This window comes from Pinus tabuliformis, chromosome J (genome assembly GCF_031772625.1).
Source record: "Pinus tabuliformis cultivar Carrire ecotype Pingquan chromosome J, CPIR1, whole genome shotgun sequence".
Taxonomy (NCBI): Eukaryota; Viridiplantae; Streptophyta; class Pinopsida; order Pinales; family Pinaceae; genus Pinus; species Pinus tabuliformis.
The window spans coordinates 938,025,686-938,050,145 of NC_142295.1; the positions used below are offsets into that span (position 1 = coordinate 938,025,686).

General features: G+C 40.7%; 1 protein-coding gene across 1 annotated transcript in view; it reads left to right on the plus strand.

Annotated features, from left to right (window-relative positions):
- The window catches only part of LOC149229861 (Pre-mRNA cleavage complex II protein family), a 416,092-nt gene that overhangs the window by 196,256 nt on the left and 195,376 nt on the right, over window positions 1–24,460 (plus strand). Inside the window, exon 7 of the mRNA XM_089378767.1 lies at window positions 72–189. Within this exon, the coding sequence (XP_089234893.1) occupies window positions 72–189 (118 nt within the window). The remainder of the gene's footprint in view (window positions 1–71; window positions 190–24,460) is intronic.

Here is a 24,460-nt window from a genome sequence, read left to right on the forward strand (position 1 = left end):
CTGATAGGTTTGACGTTGAAAATTTATTTTATGCTACTGAGCTTGTGATGATGCTCCCAAAATGGTTTCAGGTACCCGACAGTGAATTATATTATAGTTTAAATGCGACCATTGTAGGTCTGGCAATCAGTTCTAAAAACTGCGGAAAGACACTTTCAGACCTTTCTCAGCCCATTTGTGTTGGACTTGGTAAGTTTTGAACCCTTCCAAACTTAGTATTTTGGGTCGTTTTCCTTATTTTTCAGCATAATGTCTGAGTTCATGACCGTTTATCTGTGTGATCTGATCACTCCTGCAATAGCTGCTATTATCTAATATTATTCCTGTTGTAAATCCATTCATTTTTGTGAAGTGGAAAAATATGAAGTGGTCATACAGGGGAAGTGGTCCTATTTATGTTATGACTGATGAGGATAATTCATTGTATGTGTAGCTGCACTAATAGGGCTCTAATGTAAATTGGGTGTTTTTAGGTGGTTTGAGCAATTTATGAAGTCCAATGTTAAGTGCCCTAATCTGGCTGTCAAATGTTTGTGTAAAAGTATTGATTTTGTACGCAAATGAAGATGCCTCAAGTCTGATATAAAAAGGTTGCTTGGGAGGAGTGGAAGCAGGAAGCAGGAGTGAGGAGTGATATTTTCAAAAGCTCCTGGGTCGGGAGCGAATGAGGAGCGAATTTTATATAATATATATTTTTATATATTTTGATGCATATATGTCAACAAAACCATGTCCACAATTTACAAGTTTTCATTTATATAGCATGTAAGGGTGCACATAACCAAAATAGCATCGAGTGCAATCCATCTCTGAACCGAAAATACATCAACAAACAGGCTCTAGATGGCCTCTAGCATCCAAAAAAATCATGCTACAACAAATACCTACATATCATCAAAATCATTGCCTATCTTGGGATCTTTGTCATTAATATCACCCTCTAAGCATTAACATAAGATAGAAAAAACATAGCATGTCAAGTCAAGATTTTGTTTGAGTGATAGGTACATTTTTAGTAGGGCCATGATAGAGAAGTTCGACAAGAAATGTCACTAATATCAAGGTACATAGAGGGATTGGTGCTCTTAATTAAATACGAGTTCCATACCCTAGTACCTGACAAAATCCCGATGGAAACATTGCAATCCCCCCAATTCTGAAATCCTGAAAAACTGATAAGTTTGTTGGATTTTGAGTGAGATCTAAAATTCTACATTCTCCATATGAAATCCAATGAGGTCGGAACCACTCTCAAACATCCTGAGTTATTTCATGGTAATGTTAAAAATTTAAGTAAAAAGATGAAATTGAAAGTTAAAGGAGAATTGCATATCAATACTAGGGCCATAGGCTTGATCATTAGGCCGCCCCACTAAAAAATTCTTGTTTCTTTGAAAAATTTTTGCGTTTGGAAGGTGTTTGCAATTTTTTTTTGTTAAAAAAGCTAGGGAGAAATTTTTTTTTAGGGAGCGCGCTACTAGGGTCGCTCCAGATGAGTGCACTTCAGGAGCGAATTCAAGGAGGGGGGGACTACCCCTCACCCCTGTGATATACATATGTAAACTACAATACATAACTAGACATGAGGAAAATAAGATATGCAACTTGGTCATCTGTATCTTGCTTTCATAAACATGGATGACATAATCCATTTTTTGAACATATATGGCTACTCCCCATTTCTCATTTAGTTGCAATATTGTGGTTGAACGATGGACTCATTTCTTCAAATCATTTTGTTTGGGTTTTGACAATTGCATTTCTAGCTGAAAGGGGTCATGCTTCAGTGATGAAGACATCAACATGCCAAGCCACCCACCAATGGTTCAATCCCTCAGAGGAACAAATGACTAGTTGGGGCTAGTTGCAGTTGCATCCCTGTGTTGCAACTTGCGGGAGCATAGGCAAAACAAAAGTGCTTATGTTCAGTGGCTCACCCCTCGAGGGCTGTTTTGTACCTACAAGCAGGCCGCTTGTGATGCCCAGTCTCTTTGAACTAGTCGTAATGATTCTCTTTGAGTGTAATGCAAGCACTTACAAAAGACCTTTCTAAGAAAGTGAGCATCGTTGGTCACATAGTTTGTTTTTTATGGATGCCTTGTTGCCCTGTTCTGATTTTCTTTCTTCCATTAGTGTTTGTTAATATATATATTCTATGTATGTAACACAAATACCTCTTTAACAATAAACTTCAAACGTGAAATGTTTATTGATGTTTTCAGGAAGAGGGATGTCTCTCAATGTAATCATGAGTGCAGATATTAATGAAAAAGGAGAAGAAACTAAAAGTAAGTATTCACATCTTTTTCAACATTTTTGGCTGCGATTTTTCCTGGGTTTCTGCGAAGCGATAAAGGGAGGGATTGCTCCCATATCGCTCCTCATCGCTCTGGGAGCGATTCTTAAAAGCGGGGAGCGATACAAGAGCAGTCTTGTTAGTTTTTGTAGCATCAGATGGTGTTCTAGTCTCGAAAATTGTTAGAGAGGCTAAGAAACACTAGGACTCCATAACCCAAAAAAGGTTTCAGGAAAATCCACCTAAAAACGCCTTAATTAGGTTAATCGATAATTAAAATTTTCCTAAGTTTAACTTAGGGAAAATGATTAATTAATAGGAATTAATTAAGGAAAGTGAGATTTCTCTAGATACTCACACGGATCGACTAGGAAATAATCTCAATCGTTGATTAAGATTTAATCTTGGCTGTTGGAGTCCCATAGTGAGATTATAAGAAGAAGTCAATGGGTAGATGGAGGAACACACTTGAGATCGGTTGCCTTGGGTAGTTTGATTTTCCAGAGAGCAACAATTGTTGCCAGAAGAGTTCAAGCTAGAGTAAGGAAGAAAAGGCAGAGAGGGGAAGAGACAATGAGTTTGGAGGAAGTTTTCCAGATCAGGAGAGTAGCTTGTAGAGGGGTAGAGATAGCCATAGAGAGGCTGACGGAGGGGCTGCGCAAAAATATCTAGAGGGCAATTCGATTTTGTTGGAGAGAAGCTTGTTTTCAGTTCTACAGGTTGGGAAGATTTCCCAGAGTGATCGAGAGACAGTTTATCAGTCAAAAACAGACAGGACGACTTGAGGAGTAGCTATTCATGCAGTGAGTATTCTAGTTCTGCACTAGAGTGACGCAGGGTCTCTACAGACCAGTTTGGACGACTCACTTGGAACTGGCAACCAGAGCCTGGAATGCTTGTGGGGGCGAGAAAAATTCCTGACAATATTTTTGCCAGTATTTTACTCTGTAGGATTACAAGATTTTGGCATCTAGTTGTACTCGAAATTTCTCACTGTTGCTTAATAATAAAAACCCTTAGCTGCTGCGCTAGTTTTCCCACATTGGGTTTTTCTGGGGACTTTTGTCCAAAAATAATGGTGTTATATTTTTGTGTGTGTGTGCCAGTATTTCCAACATTTCTAGTTTATCTTCTGCAATATTTTTATTTGTAAAGATTGTAGTGTGATTAATTTGTTATTGTCATAGCAATAAACTTCTAAATTAATTAACAGTTAGAAGAATTAATTCTAGTTGTTGCAATAGAATTTCAGTAGTTGAAAATTTCATATGGTATCAAAGCGAATTTGATCAGACAGGAAGCTCAAAAGCGAAAGGAAGAAATCATCCAGATTCAAAGGGAGTCTGGCAACTCGATTTCTAGATTTAGCAGAGGCTAGATGGGCAGTTCAAATTGTTGGTCAGATGGTTCAATTTTTCTAGTGTAGGTGGAAAGAAACTTCGTAGAGCCCAATAGCAGTGCCAGCAGGCAGTAGTGAAACCGAGAAGTAATTCCGGTGAAGCAAATCAACATTTTTGCTAAGCAGATTTCTTGTCTAAGTGTAGAAAGGTTTTGTTGCAAATTTGCTAGAGCATAATCAGCGTTGGGTGGAAGAGAAAGTGTAGACATAGAGAGAATTTCTCTCAGAGGGTTTCTAGCTATAGAAACCCAATGTTCAGTTGCAGCCAGCAATAACAGCAGACTATTTTTCTCACTCCAGAAGGGAGTACGAGTAGCAGAGCTAGTAGCGGCGCAGGAGAAAGAGGGAGATTTCTGTTTCAGTTCGAGTTTTTGAAGAGATGGCCATAGTTAGGTTGAGAGATCAAGACAGATTGGACGATGCCTCCAACTATGTCATTTGGAAGGCTAGGATGCCCTTTCACCTTGATGAGCATGGTCTGAAGACCAATGTAGAGAACGTTGTGGCAGAACCTACTAATGCAGATTAGCTAAAGGAATTCAAGAAGGAGATGACCAAGACGAAGTGGATGATCCTGGATGGAGTCCGAGACCATATAGTCTCGCATATATCAGCCAAGAATACGACCAAGGAGATGTGGGATGCTCTCGCACAGCTATACCAGAATGCTTCCAAGCAACAAAATACGTTCTTGAAAGGGAAGCTGAGGAACATTAAGATGCATAAGGGTGAAGGCATTGATCCCTTTCTCACCAGAATTTAGGAAATCCGAGATCAACTTGCAGGCATTGGGGAAGCGCCTCAGGATACAAAGCTTGTGTGTTTGGCCCTGAACTGTGTCTCAGAGGATTGGGAAATTTTTGTCTAAGGCATTTTGGGACAATATACTCTACCTAGGTGGGACAGGATGTGGTCAAATTTGCAGCAGGAGGAGATGTGGCGAGCACTAGTGAATACCTCTATTAGTGGAAGCAACAATAAGGGATTGAAAGGTGAGAAGGAGGAAGATAATGTGGCCCTTGCATCAAAGGGTCCCAATCAGGGACATGTTTACAAGGGGAGAAGAAGAAAAAGAAGGACCTATCTAAGGTCAAGTGCTTTTGTTGTGGCGAGTTTGGCCACTACATTACTCAGTGTCCTCAAAGGAAGAAGGACAAGCAAAAGAAGTAGGACCAAGCGACAACATCCACAGAGATAGACAGGTTGTTCTCGATGTTGGAGGATGAATTTTCCATGTTTGCAACTATACCTCCAGGAGTGATGTGGGGCGATATGGAGCTATAGTCCTAGAGTTGCATAGAGGTTGGGCAAGGTCCATTAAGGTGTCTTCCTCGTGGATGATTACCTTGCTATAGGGTCCCACAATATTTAGTAGCAGGATGGATCAATGTCAATTGATGCAGTCAGATTCTGGAGTGACAATTGCAGACTAGTAGTAGTCAGTTGCTGAGGAGCGCATAGCAGTGTTGACAGCAAAGAAGGAGGCTCAGTGCAGAGTCAGCAACAACGAAGATTCTTTAGTGGACAGTGCAGTGGCTAGTAGCAGTCAGATGCTCAGGAGACAGATGCAACACAAAGATACAGTTGATTTAGTATTTTGAATGCTTCTCAGTTGCAGTAGTTGTAGTAGTAACAACAACAAATGAGAGGGAGTTGCAGTACAGATGCAAAGTTGGTAGCAGCATAGTAGTGTCAGTAGCAGCACAGTTGGAGCATCAGAGTTTTGTAGTAGTTGGTGGGCAGTCACAGTAGCCAGACATCAGTAGCGTATGAAGCAGCATGGAAAAAGTCTGCAAAAAATCGGGATTAAATCCTAAAATTGCGATTTTTTCAACAAAACGATTTAATCCTCCAACTTTTTGCAGACTTTTTTCAGAAACAAAAAAATCGCGATTTATTCATTATATGTCCGATTTTATCGGGAGTCGACTGATAAAGTCGACCATCTCTGTTGAATGTGGGATATGACAGTGGTGTTTAAGGGCTATCATATAGTGATTTGATAAGCAAAATTACTATGAGTTGCCACTACTGTTAGAGTTGTTATACAATGAATTTGGTAAGGCAAATTTGCTGTGAGGAGGCTGAACAATAAGGCTTTTGGACGACTTGTATTCAGTGTCTTGGAACCAAACCATTGTGGGTTGATGATATACTTTGATGCTGATTGTACAGTGATTTGGTGGTCAAATCCACTTGGGAAGTAGATCTGGTTAGGGATGAGTATATTGTGTATTTTGGAGCAGCAAATACTCAGTGAGCAATTGATGGCAAATGAGGCAAAGGACCTGACAGGTGTCAAGGACAAAAAATGTAGAAAGGATTGTTCTAGAATCTAGATGGGCTACTTCAACAAGTAAGCTATATGTTTGTTCTTGTCTATTTTTCATTGGTTAGATTGCAGATCTGATGTTGCAGACTACAAGCCCTAATGGACCATGGATACTGTAGATGTTAAAAAAAATAAAAATAAATGAATATTTTGTTTTTTTTTTTAATTTTGCCGACTTTTTCAAAAAACTCCCGACTTTAACGAGTTTTTCAACTTTTGGACCCTTGCCAATTTAATCCCGACTTCGACTTTTTCCACATTGGTATGGAGGATGATGTAGAGACAGATTATTGGAGCAGTTCAGCACTAGAACACCTTCTGGCTAAGAGTATTAGTTTTTGTAGCATCTAATGGTGTTCTAGTCTCGATAGTTGTTAGAGAGGCTAAGAAACACTAGGACTCCATAACCCATAAATATTTTCAAGAAAATCCACCTAGAAATTCCTTAATTAAGTTAATTAATCAGTAATGAAATTTTTCCTAAGTCTAACTTAGGGAAAATGATTAATTAACAAGAATTAATTAAAGAAGGTGAAATTTCTCTAGAAAATCGCATGGACCGACTAGGAAATAATCTCAACCATTGATTAAGATTTAATCTTGGCCGTTGGAGTCCCATAGTGAAATTATAAGAAGAAGTCGATGGGTAGATGGAGGAACACACTTGAGATCGATTTCCTTGGGCAATTTGATTTTCTAGAGAGTAGCAGCTGTTGTTGGAAGAGTTCGAGCCAGAGTAAGGAAGTAGAGACAGAGAGGGGTAGAGACAATGAGTCCGGAGGAAGTTTTCCAGATCTAGAAAGTAGCTTGCAGTGGGGCAGGGATAACCATGGAGAGCCTGATGCAGAGGCTACGCAAAAGTCTCTAGAGGGCAATTCGATTTTGCTGGAGAGAACATTGTTTTCAGTTCCAGAGGTTGGGAAGATTTCCCAGTGCTAGAGAGACAATTTCTCAGTTAGTAGCAGACAGGGCGGCTTGAGGAGTCGCTGTTCCAGGCAGTGCGTATTCCAGTTTTGCACTAGAGTGACACAGGGTCTGCGCAGGCTAGGGTGGACAACTCACTTGGAGTTGGCAGTCAGAGCCAAAATTGCTTGTGGGGGTGAGGAAAATTCCTCACAATATTTTTGCCAGTATTTTCTCTATAGGATTGCCACATTTTGGCATCAGTTGTACTCAGAATTTCTCATAGTTACTTAATAATAAAAACCCTTAGTTGTTGCGCTGGTTTTCCCACATTGGGTTTTTCCGGGGACTTTTGTCCAAAAATAACGATGTTATATTTTTGTGTGTGTGCCAGTATTTTCACAATTTCCATTTTATCTTTTGCAATATTTTTATTTGTGAAGATTGCAGTGTATTTAATTTGTTGTTACCGTAGCAATAAATTGCTAAGTTAATTGACAGTTAGAAGAATTAATTCCAGTTGTTGCAATATAATTTTAGTAGTGAAATTTTCACAGGTTGCTCCCTTTAAAAATTTTTGCTCCCATCTCATGAGAAATGGGAGGGCAAAAACAATAAATGAGGGGCGACTTTTTGGAGGGAAATGGGAGGGAAAAAATAATAAAAGGACTCCATCCCCTCCCTCATATCATCATTTCATGTGTGATTAAGATTGAGAGGGTTTGAGCTTGAGGAGCTTGTGGCAAATTGTTGGAGCTTGAGAGCTTGGGAGATTGTTGGAGAACCAAAGGGAGATTGTTGGAGAGTCAAAGAGGTAGGGTTTAATCCCTTTTTTTCCATGTAGTGTTTGTGTAAAAATACGTTGAATGAATCTAGAGTCTACATGTTCTTTTTCTCTTCTCCTATTCTATCCCATGCCTCCCTCATTTTATTGCAGGCAATAATCTCAACCTTCAACAAGCATGATGGCTATATGGCTTAACCTTATCTTGTTGGTTCCATTTTTTGCTATGATGATATTGTTGGGAAGTAGAAGAAGAAGTGATGGAGATGATGAAGAAGTGGGTAGTGGTGGAGGATACCTTTGAGAAGAGGAGGAGTACCAAGAGGAAGAGGAGGAGGAGGATAATGGGAGTGAAGATGATGGAAAGAAAACCAGGGTAGACCAAACACCCTTGTGGAAATATGTTACAAGGCTTGGAGGAGGGAAAGGGGGCAGAACCACTAAATTTGTATGCCCCCATTGCAAATCTACTTACTTAGGTTCATATACATGTGCCAGAAAGCATCTGTGAGAAAATGGCATGGTATGAGAATAAATAAATAGGAATCAAAACTTGTGCAAATGTGTCAATGCAACAGAGAACCAAATATATAAGGGAAGGAGTGTTGAAGGATGTAACTAGTTTTGGCCTTCATAATTGTATCTCTTTGTATTTTATGTAAAAAGCAAAAAAAAAGAAAAAAAAGAGAGAGAAAAATTATTTTCAAAGTAGGGTTTCATGCTTAAAAAATATTTAGATAAGCATGTTCTTCATGCTTCTAGGATTTGTTGAGTCAAAGAGTCAAAGTCCTATTTGGACCTATTGTAAAGAAAAAGAGTAACGAATTTTTAATATGTAATTTTTGTGTCAAAAACCCCTCTAAATTCCAAGTCGGCCCTGCCCCAATGGACAAGTTTGTTCGTACCTCTTTGGACAATATAAATAGAAGATGATATGAGCTCATTTGGACACACACTTGGATGTATTTTTGATCTGAAATTTGGCAGAAGAAGAGAGATGAAGTAGAGGGACAAAGCATGCAATGGAAGAAGAGTTTCTTCTTGAGATGGAATATGTGGAAATTCTGCCTTGGTACTTCTCTTGTTGCTGATATCTTGATGATGAGTTTGTTGAGTAGAATGGAAGGTTTGACTTGGCATTTAGAGGTGGAAGTTTTTTTGTGGTCATGGGTCTTGGATGTCTCACTTTCATCTGATTTATAAGAAGAGATTTTGACTAGGTTTTCCCCTAGGAGAGGGGTTTTTCCCTGGCTGAGAGCCTATATTCTGTGTTCTTTTGTTTATGTGATCTTCATGTTTATGCTATAGTAATTGTTTGATGAAACAAAGAAGAATAAATATTAATAAGAAGCCAACTAATTCACAAGCAGTTACTATGAAAGAGAAATCTAATGTAAAATTGATAAACCTCCCGATTTCTCAACATGGTATCAAAGCTAAGGTTGAAGGATGGTTGTTTGAAGATCATGTTTTGTTGGCAGCATACCTAACGTTTGAGGAATATGGAGGTTCGAAGCTTACTCCTTGCATGAATTTTGAAAAATGCTCATTCAAATTTCGGTGGTTCTATTCTTTTGTGGTTTGGACAAGTGTAACAGTTGAACAACTTGCATAACAAAAAGCGTTGAAATCTGTAACTATGTTCAGTCTTCATAATATTTTATGTACTCTTGATTTTATGTATTTAATGTAAAATAAAAAAGAAAAAATATTATTGTTATTTTTATAGCATGGGTTTCATGCTCAAGTTTAATTTATTCTAGGTCAAAGCACCCATTGTGTGCTTATAGGTTCTTTCATAGAGTCGAGTCATAAGAGTCATTGTCATATGTATTAGACCCTATTGGGCATTTTGTAACAAGTCAAGAGAATTTATTTTGAGTGAAAGGTGTCAAAATACCCCTCCAAGACCAAGTCAACCTAGCAGTGAAGAAGTTGGCCTAATTAGCGCTATTCGTCCTCCTTGAAAGCCTATATATAAGAGACCATTTGACCTCATTTGGAGACTCACTCATTTATTCGATCAAGGAAGCAAGGACAAGAAGAAAGAAGGCAAGTGAAGGTCTAAAAGGAAGAAGAAAATACAAGTTTTGATTTTTCTCTCTCTTTATCTCTTACACGTGCGAAGGAGGCTAGGGTTTCTGCAGCTACAAGGACAAAAAAACTTGAACTACAAGAAGAGTGACAAAATCTGAAGTAAAGAAGTTGAGTTAATCATGTACAAGCCTTTGATCAAGAAGCAACTCGAGCGAAGGAAGGAGAAATGCTAAAGAGCCCAAAAATCACCCACACATGCAAAGTTGCAGTGAATTACTGGAAGGCCGAAATTGCAGGACTGCAGTGAGGGACGAAGTTTGTTGTTGGGGGTCGAAGTTATGCATTTGGAAGAGATTTGACTTGGTGAAGAGAAGCATATCCTCAAGAAGGTTGACTTAGTCTTGGAAGGGTCTTGGTCTTTAGTTCTAAGGGTCATGGAATTCGACATTTGAAAATTCTATAAGAAGAGGAGATTATTGTGGGTTTTCCTCTCTAGGAGAGGTTTTGGCCTTGGTTTGCAACCTACACCTTGTGTCCATTTGTTTTATTGATCTTCATGTTTTGGTCGCTGTTTTATGATAAGAACACTATAATAATAAGAGAAGAATAAGCTAATAATAAAGAAAAGTAAAAGAATATCACAAGTAGTTATCAAGTTAAAGAGAAATCACTTCAATTGTAGTCCTATTGATTTCTCAACATGGTATCAAAGCTAAGGTTGACAAAGGGCATAATGAAGATCACTACATCCTTGAAGAAGTCATTGAAGTTCTCATTGAAGCAGTTTTCTATGATGACAAAACATCTCAAGCAAGGCATCAAAGCATTTGGGGATCTCTTATTGTCTATCAAGAACTATATGACCAAGACCTTCACTACAAAGGATTTGAATGGACTATTCTTAGCTCTTACAAGTACTTTTGAAGATGACAACATATGGGTAATTGACAATGGAGCTTCTAGACATATGACAGGTGAACATGGACAACTAAAGACCCTATCAAAAGGAATATCTTCTCATTTAGTCGAGCTTGGAGATAAAAATAGCTATGCAATAAGAGGAATTGGATCAACCATGTTGGAGCTAGAATACAAAGGAAATATACATCTGAACAACATTTTATATGTCCCAGGTTTGACGAAAAATCTACTTTCTATTTCTTGTCTAGAAGATAAAGGAGATAGAATTTCTTGTTGAAGGAAAAGTTATGGTATGGAGTAAGGGCTCAAGCATTAATAGTGCAAAAAGCATTCGAATTTGTGAGGGCAGACTCTACAGATTACTTACACCTCTCTCTCAAGACTTGGTTCACCTTGAGTCAATCCATGTGAACTTTGGCATAGAAGGTTTGGACACCTTCATTACAAAATATTACCATCTTTAAACTCAATGGTGAATGGCATGTTAATTTTGAGTTAACATGTTCTTTGCTTAGGTTAGATACTTCATTCAACCATATACCCATTAATCCATTAGCAATCACATTAAACATTATATGACAGTAACGAAAGAACATAAATGATAGATGCTGAAGACAAGCCAAGATAGAAAGACACGAGAATATGGCTCAAGCCAGGGAAAAACCCCAAGATGGGGAAAACCCTTTTGATCAATTCTTATTATTATTATAATCAAATGTTTAACAGAGAAAGAGAGAGGGAGAGTACAATCAATGTCAAGATTGACATGCCAATATGATGACTAGGACTACTGACCATATGCCAAAGAGATAACTCGAACAGAGAAGCTTGGTCCTGATCAATCAATGCGTCCTTGCTGATTATGATGAGCCCAAAACAGTCTAGACCATTAGCACATGCATATATCCCAGATATTATAATAGACCTGTTTAGGCCACATACCAGCCCTAACCTGCAGCAACAAGCCCAGTGGACAACCTCATGACAAGCTCCAAGCTCTTCGTTGATCCTCCATGTGACTGCGGCCTAGACAAAACAACCTTCTATGCCTCTTGACTTCTTTCAACAAGGGTCTGAATCATTTGAGCTACAGAAGGGTTTGCGGCCTAGTCTTGATACCAAATGCTGCCCTAAAATAGTTCTCAACGTGCTTCAACCCATCTAGATTTCCTCCATCAGCCTCGGTCTCTTGCTGCAGGGATACAACTTGCACTATAGAAGTGAAACCTCACTAACTTTACTGCTCAGACCTGCCGCTGCTCCTCTGCTTCAATCTCGAGCCTGTGGGTGAGAGAGTATGCATCAAAACAGACCCTAACACTTTTCCTCCAATCTGCGGCTACCTATGAGATATTTTCGAGCCTCATTCTTGATTCTGAGTGAGGGTGGAGGCACCCCTATTTATACAATCCGGTAGGGGGTCAAGTGTCGTGTCTATTCGCCCTGTTGAGCTAAAACCTGACATAGAGATAAGGATGACCTTGTGTGAGAGAATAAATTTAAGAACCCACTTCCACTTATCCAAATTTGATGATCTTTAAATCGATTTTGGTCCTCTCAGAAGAGAGGAATCTAATGCCATAATTATCTTCTTCAAGGGAGCAGTCCAAAGTGGAATTTGCCCGTAGTTGCCGATTTTAACATGGCATCCCTGAACTAAAGGAGAAGAAATTTGTAAGGGATGTGCATTAGGCAAAACTGTGAAGAAACCTTTTGGAAGTAGTACTACAAGAGCTAAGGAAATTCTGAATCTCATTCGCTCTGATGTTTGTGGTCTTATGGCTACAGAATCCCTAGGAGGTCATCTGTACTATGTAACTTTCATTGATGGCCACTCAAGAAAGACTTGGATTTATCTTCTTAAGTCCAAGGATGAAGTATTTGATAAATTTCAAGAATTCAAGGCAGAAGTAGAGAATCTTACAGAAAAGAAGATAAAAGTGCTAAGATTTGAAAATGGAGGGAAATACACATCAAAAGAACTCATTGCTTTATGTAAGGACGCTGGAATTAAGAGGGAGCTAATAGTTCCATATGACCCTGAACAAAACGGAGTATCAAAAAGAAAGAATCGTAAAATTGAAGAATGTATTAGAGCTATGTTACATGATCAAGACTTACCTCAATTTCTGTGGGGTGAAGCATCCATAACAATAGTCTATATTCAAAACCAAAGTTCTCATAAGATACTTGACAACATGACTCCTGAAGAAGCGTTTACTGGAAGAAAACCATGTGTAGATCATCTCCAAATATTTCGCTGCCCTGTTTACATTCATATTCCAAAAGATAAGAGGAAGAAATTGGATCCTATAAACATGAAGGGCATATTTGTTGGTTATAGTGCCTTGTCAAAGGCATATAGAGTCTACATCAAGGAAGGTCACCGAATTGAAGTAGAGATGTGATATTTGATGAAAACATTGCCTACAAGAAGTTAAAAGATCTCCCTATCAGTTTTGATGATGAAGATGTACCAATATTTGAAGTATGTCTGAGGGAAGTGTTAGACTCCGTCTTGTCAGTCAATGTGAGATTGATTCTTCTTCAAAACCCTGTTTTGAAGAAGAAATCATTAAATGTGGTTTTTTAGAATATGTATCAAATTCTCCAGCTCTTCAAAAGGCAGCAGCTTCCTCAGCTCCTATCTCTGCAAAAGCACAAACAGAAGAAAACAAAACATTATCAGCAATCAGAGGCAAAGCAAGTTACAAGCTATTTGGAGAGGTCTCACTGGAAATCCCAAACAAACTTCATTGTCACAGCTATTGAATCAAATGATTGTGTTAGCGCTGGGAATGCCCTGCGTCTTATTGATCAGAGGAATGTGATCCGAGGTGATTTTGTGCTTGTTAGTAGTGACACTGTGAGTAATATGTCTTTGAGGCAAGAGTTCATATGATTCTATCATGCATTAAGCACGAGACGTGCATCATCCTAGCTGTTTCTCCTGCAAACTCTGATTTGTCAAATTCAGATGCCCTTCAGATGGCAAGAATGGCTGACCCAGATGGATCTCGAACCATCGGTGTGATAACAAAGCTCGATATTATGGACAGGGGAACTGATGCTCGTAACTTCCTTCTTGGAAATGTTGTCCCCCTTCGACTTGGCTATATAGGGATTGTAAATCGCAGTCAAGAGGATATTATTGCAAACAAAAGCATTCGAGATGCACTGGCTTATGAAGAAGAATTTTTCCGCAGTCGGCCAGTGTATCACAGTTTAGCTGATCGATGCGGTGTTCCCCAGTTAGCAAAGAAGTTGAATCAGATTTTAGTACAGCATATCAAGGCAATCTTACCAGAATTGAAAGCTCGAATAAATAGCCAAATGGTTAGTGTTGTGAAGGAACTTTCTTCCTATGGCGAGACCATAGATTCCAAACATTTAATTCAATTATGGATGGTAAAAGTGAAGAGATGGCAACAGCAGAGTTGTATGGAGGCATTATATATTTCAGTCTATTTTTGTTAAGTGCTTAGAGGAAGTTGATCCTTGTGATGATATCACTGATGAAGATATCCGAATGGCTATTCAAAATGCTACTGGCCCAAAAAATGCTTTGTTCGTTCCCGAGGTTCCTTTCGAAGTTCTAGTAAGAAGGCACATTTTTCGTTTATTAGATCCAAGCCTTCAATGTGCTCGTTTTATTTATGATGAGTTGGTAAAGATAGCTCATCAATGTGAAAAAGTCGAGCTACAACGGTTTCCTGCTCTATGTAAGAAGTTGTAGGGATCTTTTTACAGGAAGGTCTGGCTCCTGCGGAGAGTATGAAGGTCTGGCTCATGGAGATGGACTATATCAACTCTTCGCATCCATCATTTATGGGTGGCAGAATTTCCTTTATCAAAGGACAGTTGACTTCATGACATTTCCAAGTTTTATGAAGAATCATTAGATTGAGAGATTCTATGAGTATTTTCAGGCAGATAAGAGCATTCAACGAATACAACTGGCATAATATGCACAATTGTGAAATTGTTAAAGATTTCAAACAGAAAGCGAAGGTGAAAAGTAAAGGACCAAACACCACGAAGACATCGACCACAACAGAAAAATAGGAACCGATCTCCTACTAAGGACTTCAGTTAATGATTCAACAGGATCTGCGCTCCAGTTTGTCGACCATCAGAGGATTTTTAGAGGGACGCTGTTTTATTTTAGAATAGAGGAAATGCTCTTTTCTATTTTTATAACTGCAGGTGAAACAACGCCCCTGTTTTGGGGTCGATTTGTTTTTCCCCTAGCAGCGTTTATTTAATGTATTAAAAAATCATTTGTAAAAGTTAGTGTGAAGAGAGGAGATTTCTGAGAGCTGGTGGAGAAAAACAGAGCTTCTATTGTACAGTTTTGACAGAGATTTTAATAAAAAATGCAGCTCTGACCCCTGAGATTCCTGTGGTATGAAATTTAGCATAAGTTTTCCTTCTGTTTCATATGTAGCCTGTTATGTATTCATTTCATTTCATGATCATTTCCAAATGAACAAATGAAGTGTTAAGGTAGAATTCATAATTTATATGCTCTGCCTTTAAGTTTGTTCATATTTAATGTTTTCTTCTGTTTGACAAGGATTCATCTTCTATGCCCTTGTCAGCTCCTCAGCAGTCTTGCCATTCCATTTAATCTCAATTTGATGTTAAACTTTCTTGCCTACCTTGCCTCAGGAGATAATCTGTGTTTTTGATTACATTTCTCTATTCAAGCTGTTTCTTTGCCCATGCAGCCCAGAAAAACCCCATCATTTTATTAAAAACCCCTTTTTATCAATTTACTAGCCTAAAATCAGTTTCTTTTAAAGTCATCTCAGCCCCTTTTAGAAAACATTTTGCTGAGATAGACTCGGAGAGAGCCCTCTCCTGTCCTCGTAGGGCTAGCTACGAGGCTAAGTGGTTTGATGTTGATGGTGAGGTGGCTCTTGTTACTCAGTTAAGAACACTCAATTCGAGTTAATGAGTTGAAGTTCAATTTGCTTTAGTTGATTCCTAAAAAATAAGAGTCCAACTCAGTTAATTCGTGTTAGGGGCATGAAGTTTGGTTGTGTGCAATGATTCCTAAATTTTAGGAGCCTAGGTTGAGTTAATTTCAGTTGTGTTGGAATTTCTAAGTCTAACTGTTAGAAATCCTTCATGTATTTTATGATTTATTTCTTCCTACTTGTTCTGTTAATGAACAAGTTATTTACCATGTAAATATTGAAAATAAATACAAGTACATGCTCAACACATACAGATCATCAACTGAAGGAAAAACAAGAACACAAGTGACACCGTTATTTTTGGACTAATGTCCTCGGAAAAACCCAATGCGGGAAAACCAGTGCAACTATCTGAGGGTTTTATTATTAAGAAGTTTCAGAATACAATTTGGGTGCCAAAAATGGATCACTCGACAAAGAATGCTCTTGGAAGTAGTACCTTTTAGTCGGAGACAGATATTTTGGCTAAAAACCCTAGATGAATAATCCCACAGCTCTCAGCTCCAATCTGCCCCACGAAATCTCCCAGTGTCTTCGTTTAGGGACTGTGTTAGCCTCTCTGGCCCAGCGTCGGCCCAACTAGCCCTGCGTCAGTCTCTGGAGCCTCTGCGTCACCCATGCTGGCTCTCCTGAGGCACTGCGTAGCTCCTGGCTGCTTCTGCATGGCTTCTGGCTGCCTCTACGTGGCCTCTAGCTGGCTTTGCGTCCAGCTCTCTCGGCTTCTGTGCTGATGCTCCCGTTACCCTCTTTGCCTCTTTGCTTCTGTATTCACTGCCCCTGAGCTGCAACTCTAGTCACTCCTTCGATTTCCTCAGCAAGCCCTGCGCCAAAAAATTGAATTCTTGATCAACTTGGTGTGTTCTCCAAGTGACCCTCAGCCTCCTCTTATACTTTTCTCGTTGACAATTCAACGACCGAGATTAAGTCCCTAATCAATGGCTAAGATTAGATCTGGCTTGATCCATGACTTTTGGACCATTCTAACTCAATTTTATATTAATTCACATTAATATTTTATTTTCCCTAAGTTTAAACTTAGGGGCTCCATTAAAAATATTAATTATTTTAATATCTCCCAAACTGGTTAGATTCTGCCCAAACCATTTCTGGGTATTGGAGATCTCATGTGCTTTAGCCTCTCCACCAATTTTTGTGGCTAGAGCACATCCAATGCTACGCCAAATCAACACTCCCTCTTAGCGAGGACTGTGCTCTAGTAATACTCCTTACTAAGCATCACCTTGATCATCTGGCGTCGGTCCTTGTGCTGATGCTAGGTCTGCTGTCCAACATCCTATGCACTGCTGCATCATGTACTGCTACCCATGGCCCTGCCACTGCCACTGCTGCATCTGTACAACAACTCCCTTTGCATCCGTACTGCTGCCTATGGCCCTGCCACTGCTGCATCTGCATTGTAATCCCTCTCATCATGCTGCATCGTATTGCCCATAACATTGCCACTGCTAACTTCTACACTGGAACTCAGTTACTGAGAAGTAAGTAATTGATCTCCCAACTCTGACATCTCCATCATTTCTGCTTCTTCTCTTTGGGGCTCCTGTATCAAGGTGTAATCCAAGAGGTTGGGTACCTAGAGGATCCTGCCCCTCACCGCCTGTAGTCCATCTAACTACAGCTCAATGTCTCCCCATTTCCTTTCACGAGGTACATGAGCACTCATGGCACAATCATCATCTGTCTCCCCTTCTTTCTCCGCCCTTGCTGGCACAGTCTTGGTCTTAGAGGCCTCTCCCTTGCTTTTCTTCCTCGGACACTGGCTCACATAATGACCCAGTTCCCCACAGTGGAAGCATTTGACCTTAGAGAGGTCCTTCTTCTTCCGCTTCCCCTACTTTCCCTCAGATGCTAGGGCAACATCCTCCTCTTCCTCCTTCTTGATTCTCACCTCCTTATCGCTGCTTCTTGCCTTGGTTAGCGTTCTGATCTCTTCTTGACGAAGAGCCGTCCACAGTTCCTCCCAATTTGGAAGGGTCGATATGCCTAGTATGCTCTGGACAAATACCTCCCAGACCTCTGAGACTGCGTTCAATGTGGTCCTTACCATTAATTCATGATCCGACGTGGCCCCTGTGGAAGCCAGCTGATCTCGGATCTCCTTCAATCGACCGAGGAAGATGTCGATTTGTTCTCCTTTTTGTATTTGATATGACCGCAGTTGGTTTTCTAGTAGCATCTTCCTCTGCACGGAAGTATGCTGATACAATTTCATCAGGGCCTCCCACATTGCTTTTTCCGTGTCCTTTTCAACAATATGTGGTACTACATAGTCCTTGACCTCGTTAAGGATGATATTCTTGGCCCTCACCATTGCCTCCTCGTACTTATCATTCTCAGTCAGGCAACTGGGATCGCTATCGTTTCCAAGACGAAGTCCTTGAGACGATTCCTGTCTAGAACGGACAAGATCCTGACTTTCCACATTACAAAGTTTGAGGCTCCGTCCAGTCAGTTCTGATCTCTTACCCCGTTCACTGCCATCTCGTTGCTCCTCTTTCGACACTTTCGAGTCTCTCTACTTCCCTCCTAGAAGTTCTCGGTGTGACTCCCTCTGAGCCTCAATTTCCCTCCTGGAAACTCTTCTGTCAATGTCGAGATGCCGCCACTCCGATCGTTCGTGCAGCAGCACCACTGATCCGGATTTCTTGGTTAGAAATCCTCGGTAGCAACTCCCTCCTCCTTGGTCTTTCCTTGTTAGGTATTGTTCTGTCCACAGTACCCCACTAGCTTCACTCTGCAACTTCTGCACAGCCTCCTATGCCCCAACAAATTGAAGGTTAGAGCCTGTAGACTCTGCAGAATCTCAACACCAGCAAAATCTGCACCTCCTGGCCACGGGCGTCAATCCTTCCTGACTGAGAAAGATGACCAAGCACTGCTGCGCTGATCCTTCTTCTAGCTCAAACTTCATGACGTAGGCACTGCGTTACTCCTTCTTTGCTGCTTTTCCGCTAGGAACAACTTCTGTCACCCGGGACAACTGTTTTTGTTGCTGCTGCTCTGCTCGGCTGATGCCCCCACTTCCCCTGTGATCTGCAACCAAACTCTGATACCATGTTGGAATTTCTAAGTCTAACTATTAGAAATCCTTTATGTACATTCTGATTTATTTCTTCCTACTTGTTCTATTAATTAACAAGTTATTTACCATGTAAATACTGAAAATAAATACAAGTACATGCTCAACACATACAGATCATCAATTGAAGGAAAAACAAGAACACAAGTGACACCGTTATTTTTGGACTAATGTCCTCGTAAAAACCCCAATGCGGGAAAACCGGTGCAGCTATCTAAGGGTTTTATTATTAAGCAGTTTTAGAATACAATCTGGGTGCCAGAAATGGCTCACCCAACAGAGAATGCTCTCAGCAGTAGTACCTCTCGGTCGGAGATGGATATTCCGGCTGAAAACCCCAGATGAACAATCCCACAACTCTCAACTCCAATCTGCTCCACGAAATCTCCCAGCGTCTGCCTTTAGGGACTGTGTCAGCCTCTGGAGTCTCTGCGTCACCCACGCTGGCTCTTCTTAGGCACTGCATAGCTCCTGGTTGCCTTTGCGTGGCTTCTGGCTGCCTCTACGTGGCCTCTAGTTGGGTCTACGTCCCTCTCTCTCGGCTTCTGCACTGATGCTCCCGATACCCTCTCTACCTCTCTGCTTCTGTATTCGCTGACCCTTAGCTGCAACTCTGATCACTCCTTCGATTTCCTCAGCAAGCCCTGCCCCAGAAAATCGAATTCTTGATCAACTCGGTGTGTTTTCCAAATGACCCTCAAGACTCCTCTTATGCTTTTCTTGTTGACAATTCAATGACTGAGATTAAGTCCTTAGTCAAAGACTAAGATTAGATCTGGCTTGATCCATGACTTTTGGACCATTCTAGCTCAGTGTTATATTAATTCACATTAATATTTTATTTTCCCTAAGTTTAGACTTAGAGACTCCATTAAAAATATTAATTATTTTAATATCTCCTAAATTGGTTAGATTCTGCCCAAACCATTTCTGGGTATTGGAGATCTCATGTGCTTTAGCCTCTCCACCAATTTTCGTGGCTATAGCAAATCTGATGCTACCCCAAATCAACAAGTTGTAGCTATTTAATTAAATTAAATTGAGTTATGGTCAGTTAAAATAGTTCTAATTGGTGGAGCAACTAGTGGAAGGTCAAGTTGTGGAACCGAAACTTCAACCACACTCATTAATCATCCAAATAACTGATCAATCGGCCTAAATTAACTCATGCATGCAAAGAATTCGAGTTACCTAGTTGAGATGGAGATTCCAAGGCAGTGTACTATTAATTGTAGACTATTACCATGTGTATAGGTAGTGCATGCAGTCTGAGAAAGGACCTAAAGGAATTGCGCAATCCAGATTAGGGAATTTCCTAATTAATAGGGGCCAAATTCCTCAAGGAACAACGCAAGGAAATAGGAGCTTGGAGGGCTTGAAAATTGGCTAAGTGTTGGCCAGACTTAGTCAGTGAGGTAGAGGGATAGACTATACACTTGCAGGGTGTGCTTAGGCTTGAGAAAGCATATTTATTTCATCTCTATTCTTTGATTAATGCAATACAGATAGGACGTGGTTTTGAGTAGTTGCTTTCCCCTAGATAAATCTATGTGCATGTGTGATGTTTCCTTTTGCATGTCTATGATTTGTATTCTAAATGGTGAATAAACTTTCACAGATCAGTGGAGTAGATTCGAGTCTTGTGATTTAGTAAATTTCATGAGGAGTTCTGAATATACACATTAATTTCTATATGGTATCAGAGCGGGATTCACATTAGAGCAGAGATTTCGAAGTTGTCATTGCAGCATGATCAGATTTGCAGGATCAATTCTTCAATGCTAGAAGGATGCCTTCCTATGGACTAAGACTCGAGTATGCCCTTGAGGGAAGCTAAAATTATGTTGCTTGGAAGGACAGCATGGAGGCAGTGTTGGAAGATAATGGATTGAAGGAATTCAATGAGAATGACATCTGAAAACTAGTAACAAATGATGCTCAAGATCTAGCAGAATGGAAGAATTGTGTAGCCAAGGCAAGGAGAATCATATTGGAGGGAGTACGAGACCATATTGTCTCAAATCTCCACGGGAAAGAGACTCCATATGCAATGTGGCAAGCATTGACAATTTGGTTCCGGAATAGCGCTGAACACAGGAAGACGACACTGGAGGATAAACTTTGAAATTTCAAGATGCAGAAGAGCGAGACTATTCCGCAGTACTTGAGCAAGTTCACACAATGTAGTGATGAACTTGGTCAAGTTGGTGTTACAGTCGCAAAAGATGATTTGGTAAGCCTGGCCCTTCTAGGCCTTCCCAAGAGCTGGCACAACTACCAAGATTCGGTGAATGGGAGGGAGAAACTACCAAATTGGGAGCGCTTATGGTCCGACTTGGTACAGGAGGAAATAAGGCAGAATACTAGAGATGGGACCTCATCCAAAGAAGAGGAAGAGGAATTTGCATTAGTTAACAAAGGAATGAAGGCCAAGGGAAAGAATTCCTAAGGAGAGGCTGATTCTAGTCAAGGGGGCAAGAAGAAAGACTTGTCCAAAATCAAGTGTTTTAGTTGTCATGAATTTGGGCACTATGCCATGAAGTGTCCACACAAGAAGGCAAGCAAGAAGGAGCCTGTAATAGTAGCAGTTGGTTAAGATTTGGCTTCATAGTTCGAGCTTGACTTTACTCTCATTGCATGCATGGCCAACACAATGATGGGGAGCGTGTGGTACTTGGATAGCGATGCCTCATTCCACATAACGGGGAATAGAGAATTTTTCAGTGACTTGGAGGAGAAAGATCTCTAGATGAACATTGAGTTTAGAGACGACGGAAGGTATATCGCGACCGGGGTTGGTACAATCACCTTTCAGAGGGAGTCAAGCTCCCCTCTCAGACTCAAGGATGTGATGTTTGTTTTGAGTCTAAAGAAAAATCTTATCTCTATTGCAGTTTTGGAAGATCGTGGTTACGATGTGATCTTCAGCAAAGGGAAAGCATTCCTGAGACACAACCACGGGAGAGGTGAAGTAGATCGGGGTTCGAGTCAAGAACGTATATGCACTTGAGGTAGAAGATGCATGCAAAGCCTTGAGGAGCGACGCAGAGGCTAGAGATATGGTGGTTGAGAGGGAGCATGTTAGACCTCTCAACATGCAGCCTTAGAAGAAGCTTCAGGAAGTAGTGGAGCAACCATAAATGGAGAGGCAATGAGGAGGAAGTGTGCAAATGGTAAAGGGACAATGCGAGCCAAGTGGGCAGAGGGAGCACACGCAGCTATACCTCCAGGAGCGAGGTGGAGCGATGTAGATCCTTAGTCCAAGAGTTGCAAAATTTGGGTAGGGCCCATTGGGGCGTTCTCCTCATGGATTATTACCTTGCTACAGGGCCTCGCAATATTCAGTAGCAGGAGGATCAATGTCAGTCAGATATTGAGGAGTGCAAAGGAGTGTTGATAATAGAGTAGGTGGCTCAGTAGTAGAGTCAACAACAACACAGTTTTCCTAGTAGATAGTTGCAGACACAGTTGATTCAGTTTGTTTTTTTTGGATGCTTCTCAGTTGCAAATGTTGTTGTAGTAGCAACAACATTGAGAGGTGTTGCATGCAGTACATTCCATAAGTGCAGGATAGGGTTGGTTAATAAATCCCTTTATGTTAATTTTAGCTCTGTTCTATGCTAGAGCAAGTTATTTCAATTTTCACAGTTAGCTCAATATCTTTTCCAGATTAGCAATCACATCAGCATTAAAGTAAACTGCAAATAGAACATAAATATAAATTGCAGAAGACAAGCCAAGACAAGAGGACACAAGATGTGGCGCTACCCAGGGACAAACCCCAATGCGGGGAAACCCTTGATCAATTCTTCTTATATGGTCTTGAATAGTTCAGCGGAGAGAGAGAGATGGTATATTTACAACAGAAGTCAACACTTTGACTTATCTAGATAAGAGCATAGATCATCTCTAAGAAGATGATACATGAGATCAGTTGAAGACATGCTGCTTCAACTGATTCTCCAAGGTGACGCCTTCACCCATCGTTGTGTTGCATTTCGTCATCATGTTGCACCTCACCGTGCTACACCATGTTGTACCCATCATCACTATGCTGCATCTCATCATGCGTCATTAATTATGACTGTACCCATCACTGTACTGCATCATGTGCCATTGCTGCACCATGTTGCCATACTGACCTATGTGCTGGCTGCACCTTGCTTGCTTGCTATCCCTTGCTTGCTTGCTATCCCTTGCTTGCTTGTTGTCCCTAGCATGCTTGTTGTCCTTAGCATGCTTGCTGTTGCATGCTAGCTGTACTTGCTGCATTAAGTGTCATGCTACTGTCCCAATGTTAATTTGCTGTCCCTTGCATGTTGCTATACCAATACATGGTTGTTGCACTACGTATCATGCTGCTGTCCCAATACTAGTTTGTTGTCCCTTGCATGCTGCTGTACCAATACATGTTTGTTGCACTAAGTATCATGCTGCTGTCCCAATACTAGTTTACTGTCCCTTGCATGTTGTTGTACCAATACATGCTTGCTGCACTAAGTATCATGCTGTTGCCCCAATACTTGTTTGTTGTCGTTTGCATGCTGCTATACCAATACATGCTTGCTGCACTAAGTATCATGCTGCTGTCCCAATACTTGCAGCACCATGAACTTGCTATATCATACTGCTGCACCTCACCATTGTGCTGCACCTCATTATGCTATGATACACTTCATTGCTGTACCCATTATGCTGCAGAATTCATCAACATGCTGCTATAATATATCATCATCATGTTGCTTCCAACATCATGCTGCTTCCAACATCATGCTGCTTCAATGTATCATAATCACTATTTTGGGGCTTCTCTATTTGCTGCATTGCTGGACTGGTTAGGGCATTCTAACAACAGTCCTAACAGCCTTCAAAATGTAGCCAGAATAGCCCTCCACAACTGCGGCTTGCTACAACAAGTTGTCCCTTTTCTGCGGCCCTCTTCAACAGCTCCTCGACCTCCTGGAATAGCCTCCTAACTCCACGTTGTTCTCTTCTAGGCTTGCTGCAGCTAGGGTATATCCATACCACCCTTAGGACAACGTATAGGCTTGTCCATAGGGCAGCGTAGGGCCTCTCCATAGGGCTTCGTTAGGGCAGCGTAGGGCTTCTCCTTAGGGCTTCGTTAGGTCCTCTCCATAGGGTTGTGTTAGGGCCTCTCCATAGTGCTGTGTTAGGGAAGCGTAGGGCTTCTCCATAGGGCTGCGTTAGGGAAGCGTAGGGTTTCTCCATAGGGCTATGTTAGGGCCTTTCCATAGGGCTGCGATAGGGCAGCATAGGGCTTCTCCATAGGGCTGCGTTAGGGCCTAGGGCACTCCCTCTAGATAAGGGCAGCGTTATCCCTTAGGATCTCTCCTCCTACTAAAACCCAAAGACAAGTAAAGAGGAAGAGATCCCAAGTGTGTTGAAATGACTTTGAAGGCCACCTCCATTTATACTAAAACGTTGAGCACAAGTGGGGTTTATTTGGTTGTTGGCCGACCTTGACGAATTGTCCCATAACACTAATAAATTCATATCTCCATGAATACTTATCGAAATCGGATGATCTTTAGATCAATCCTACACTTCTAAGTTCTCGATAAGAGGGATCCAAGAAAAATATCAGCTTCCATTAATAAGATGACCCACATGGAGTTTGGCCCTAGTTGCCAATTTTAACACTCCCTCTCAACTAGGGAGAACAACATCTGCTGATCGATATGTCCA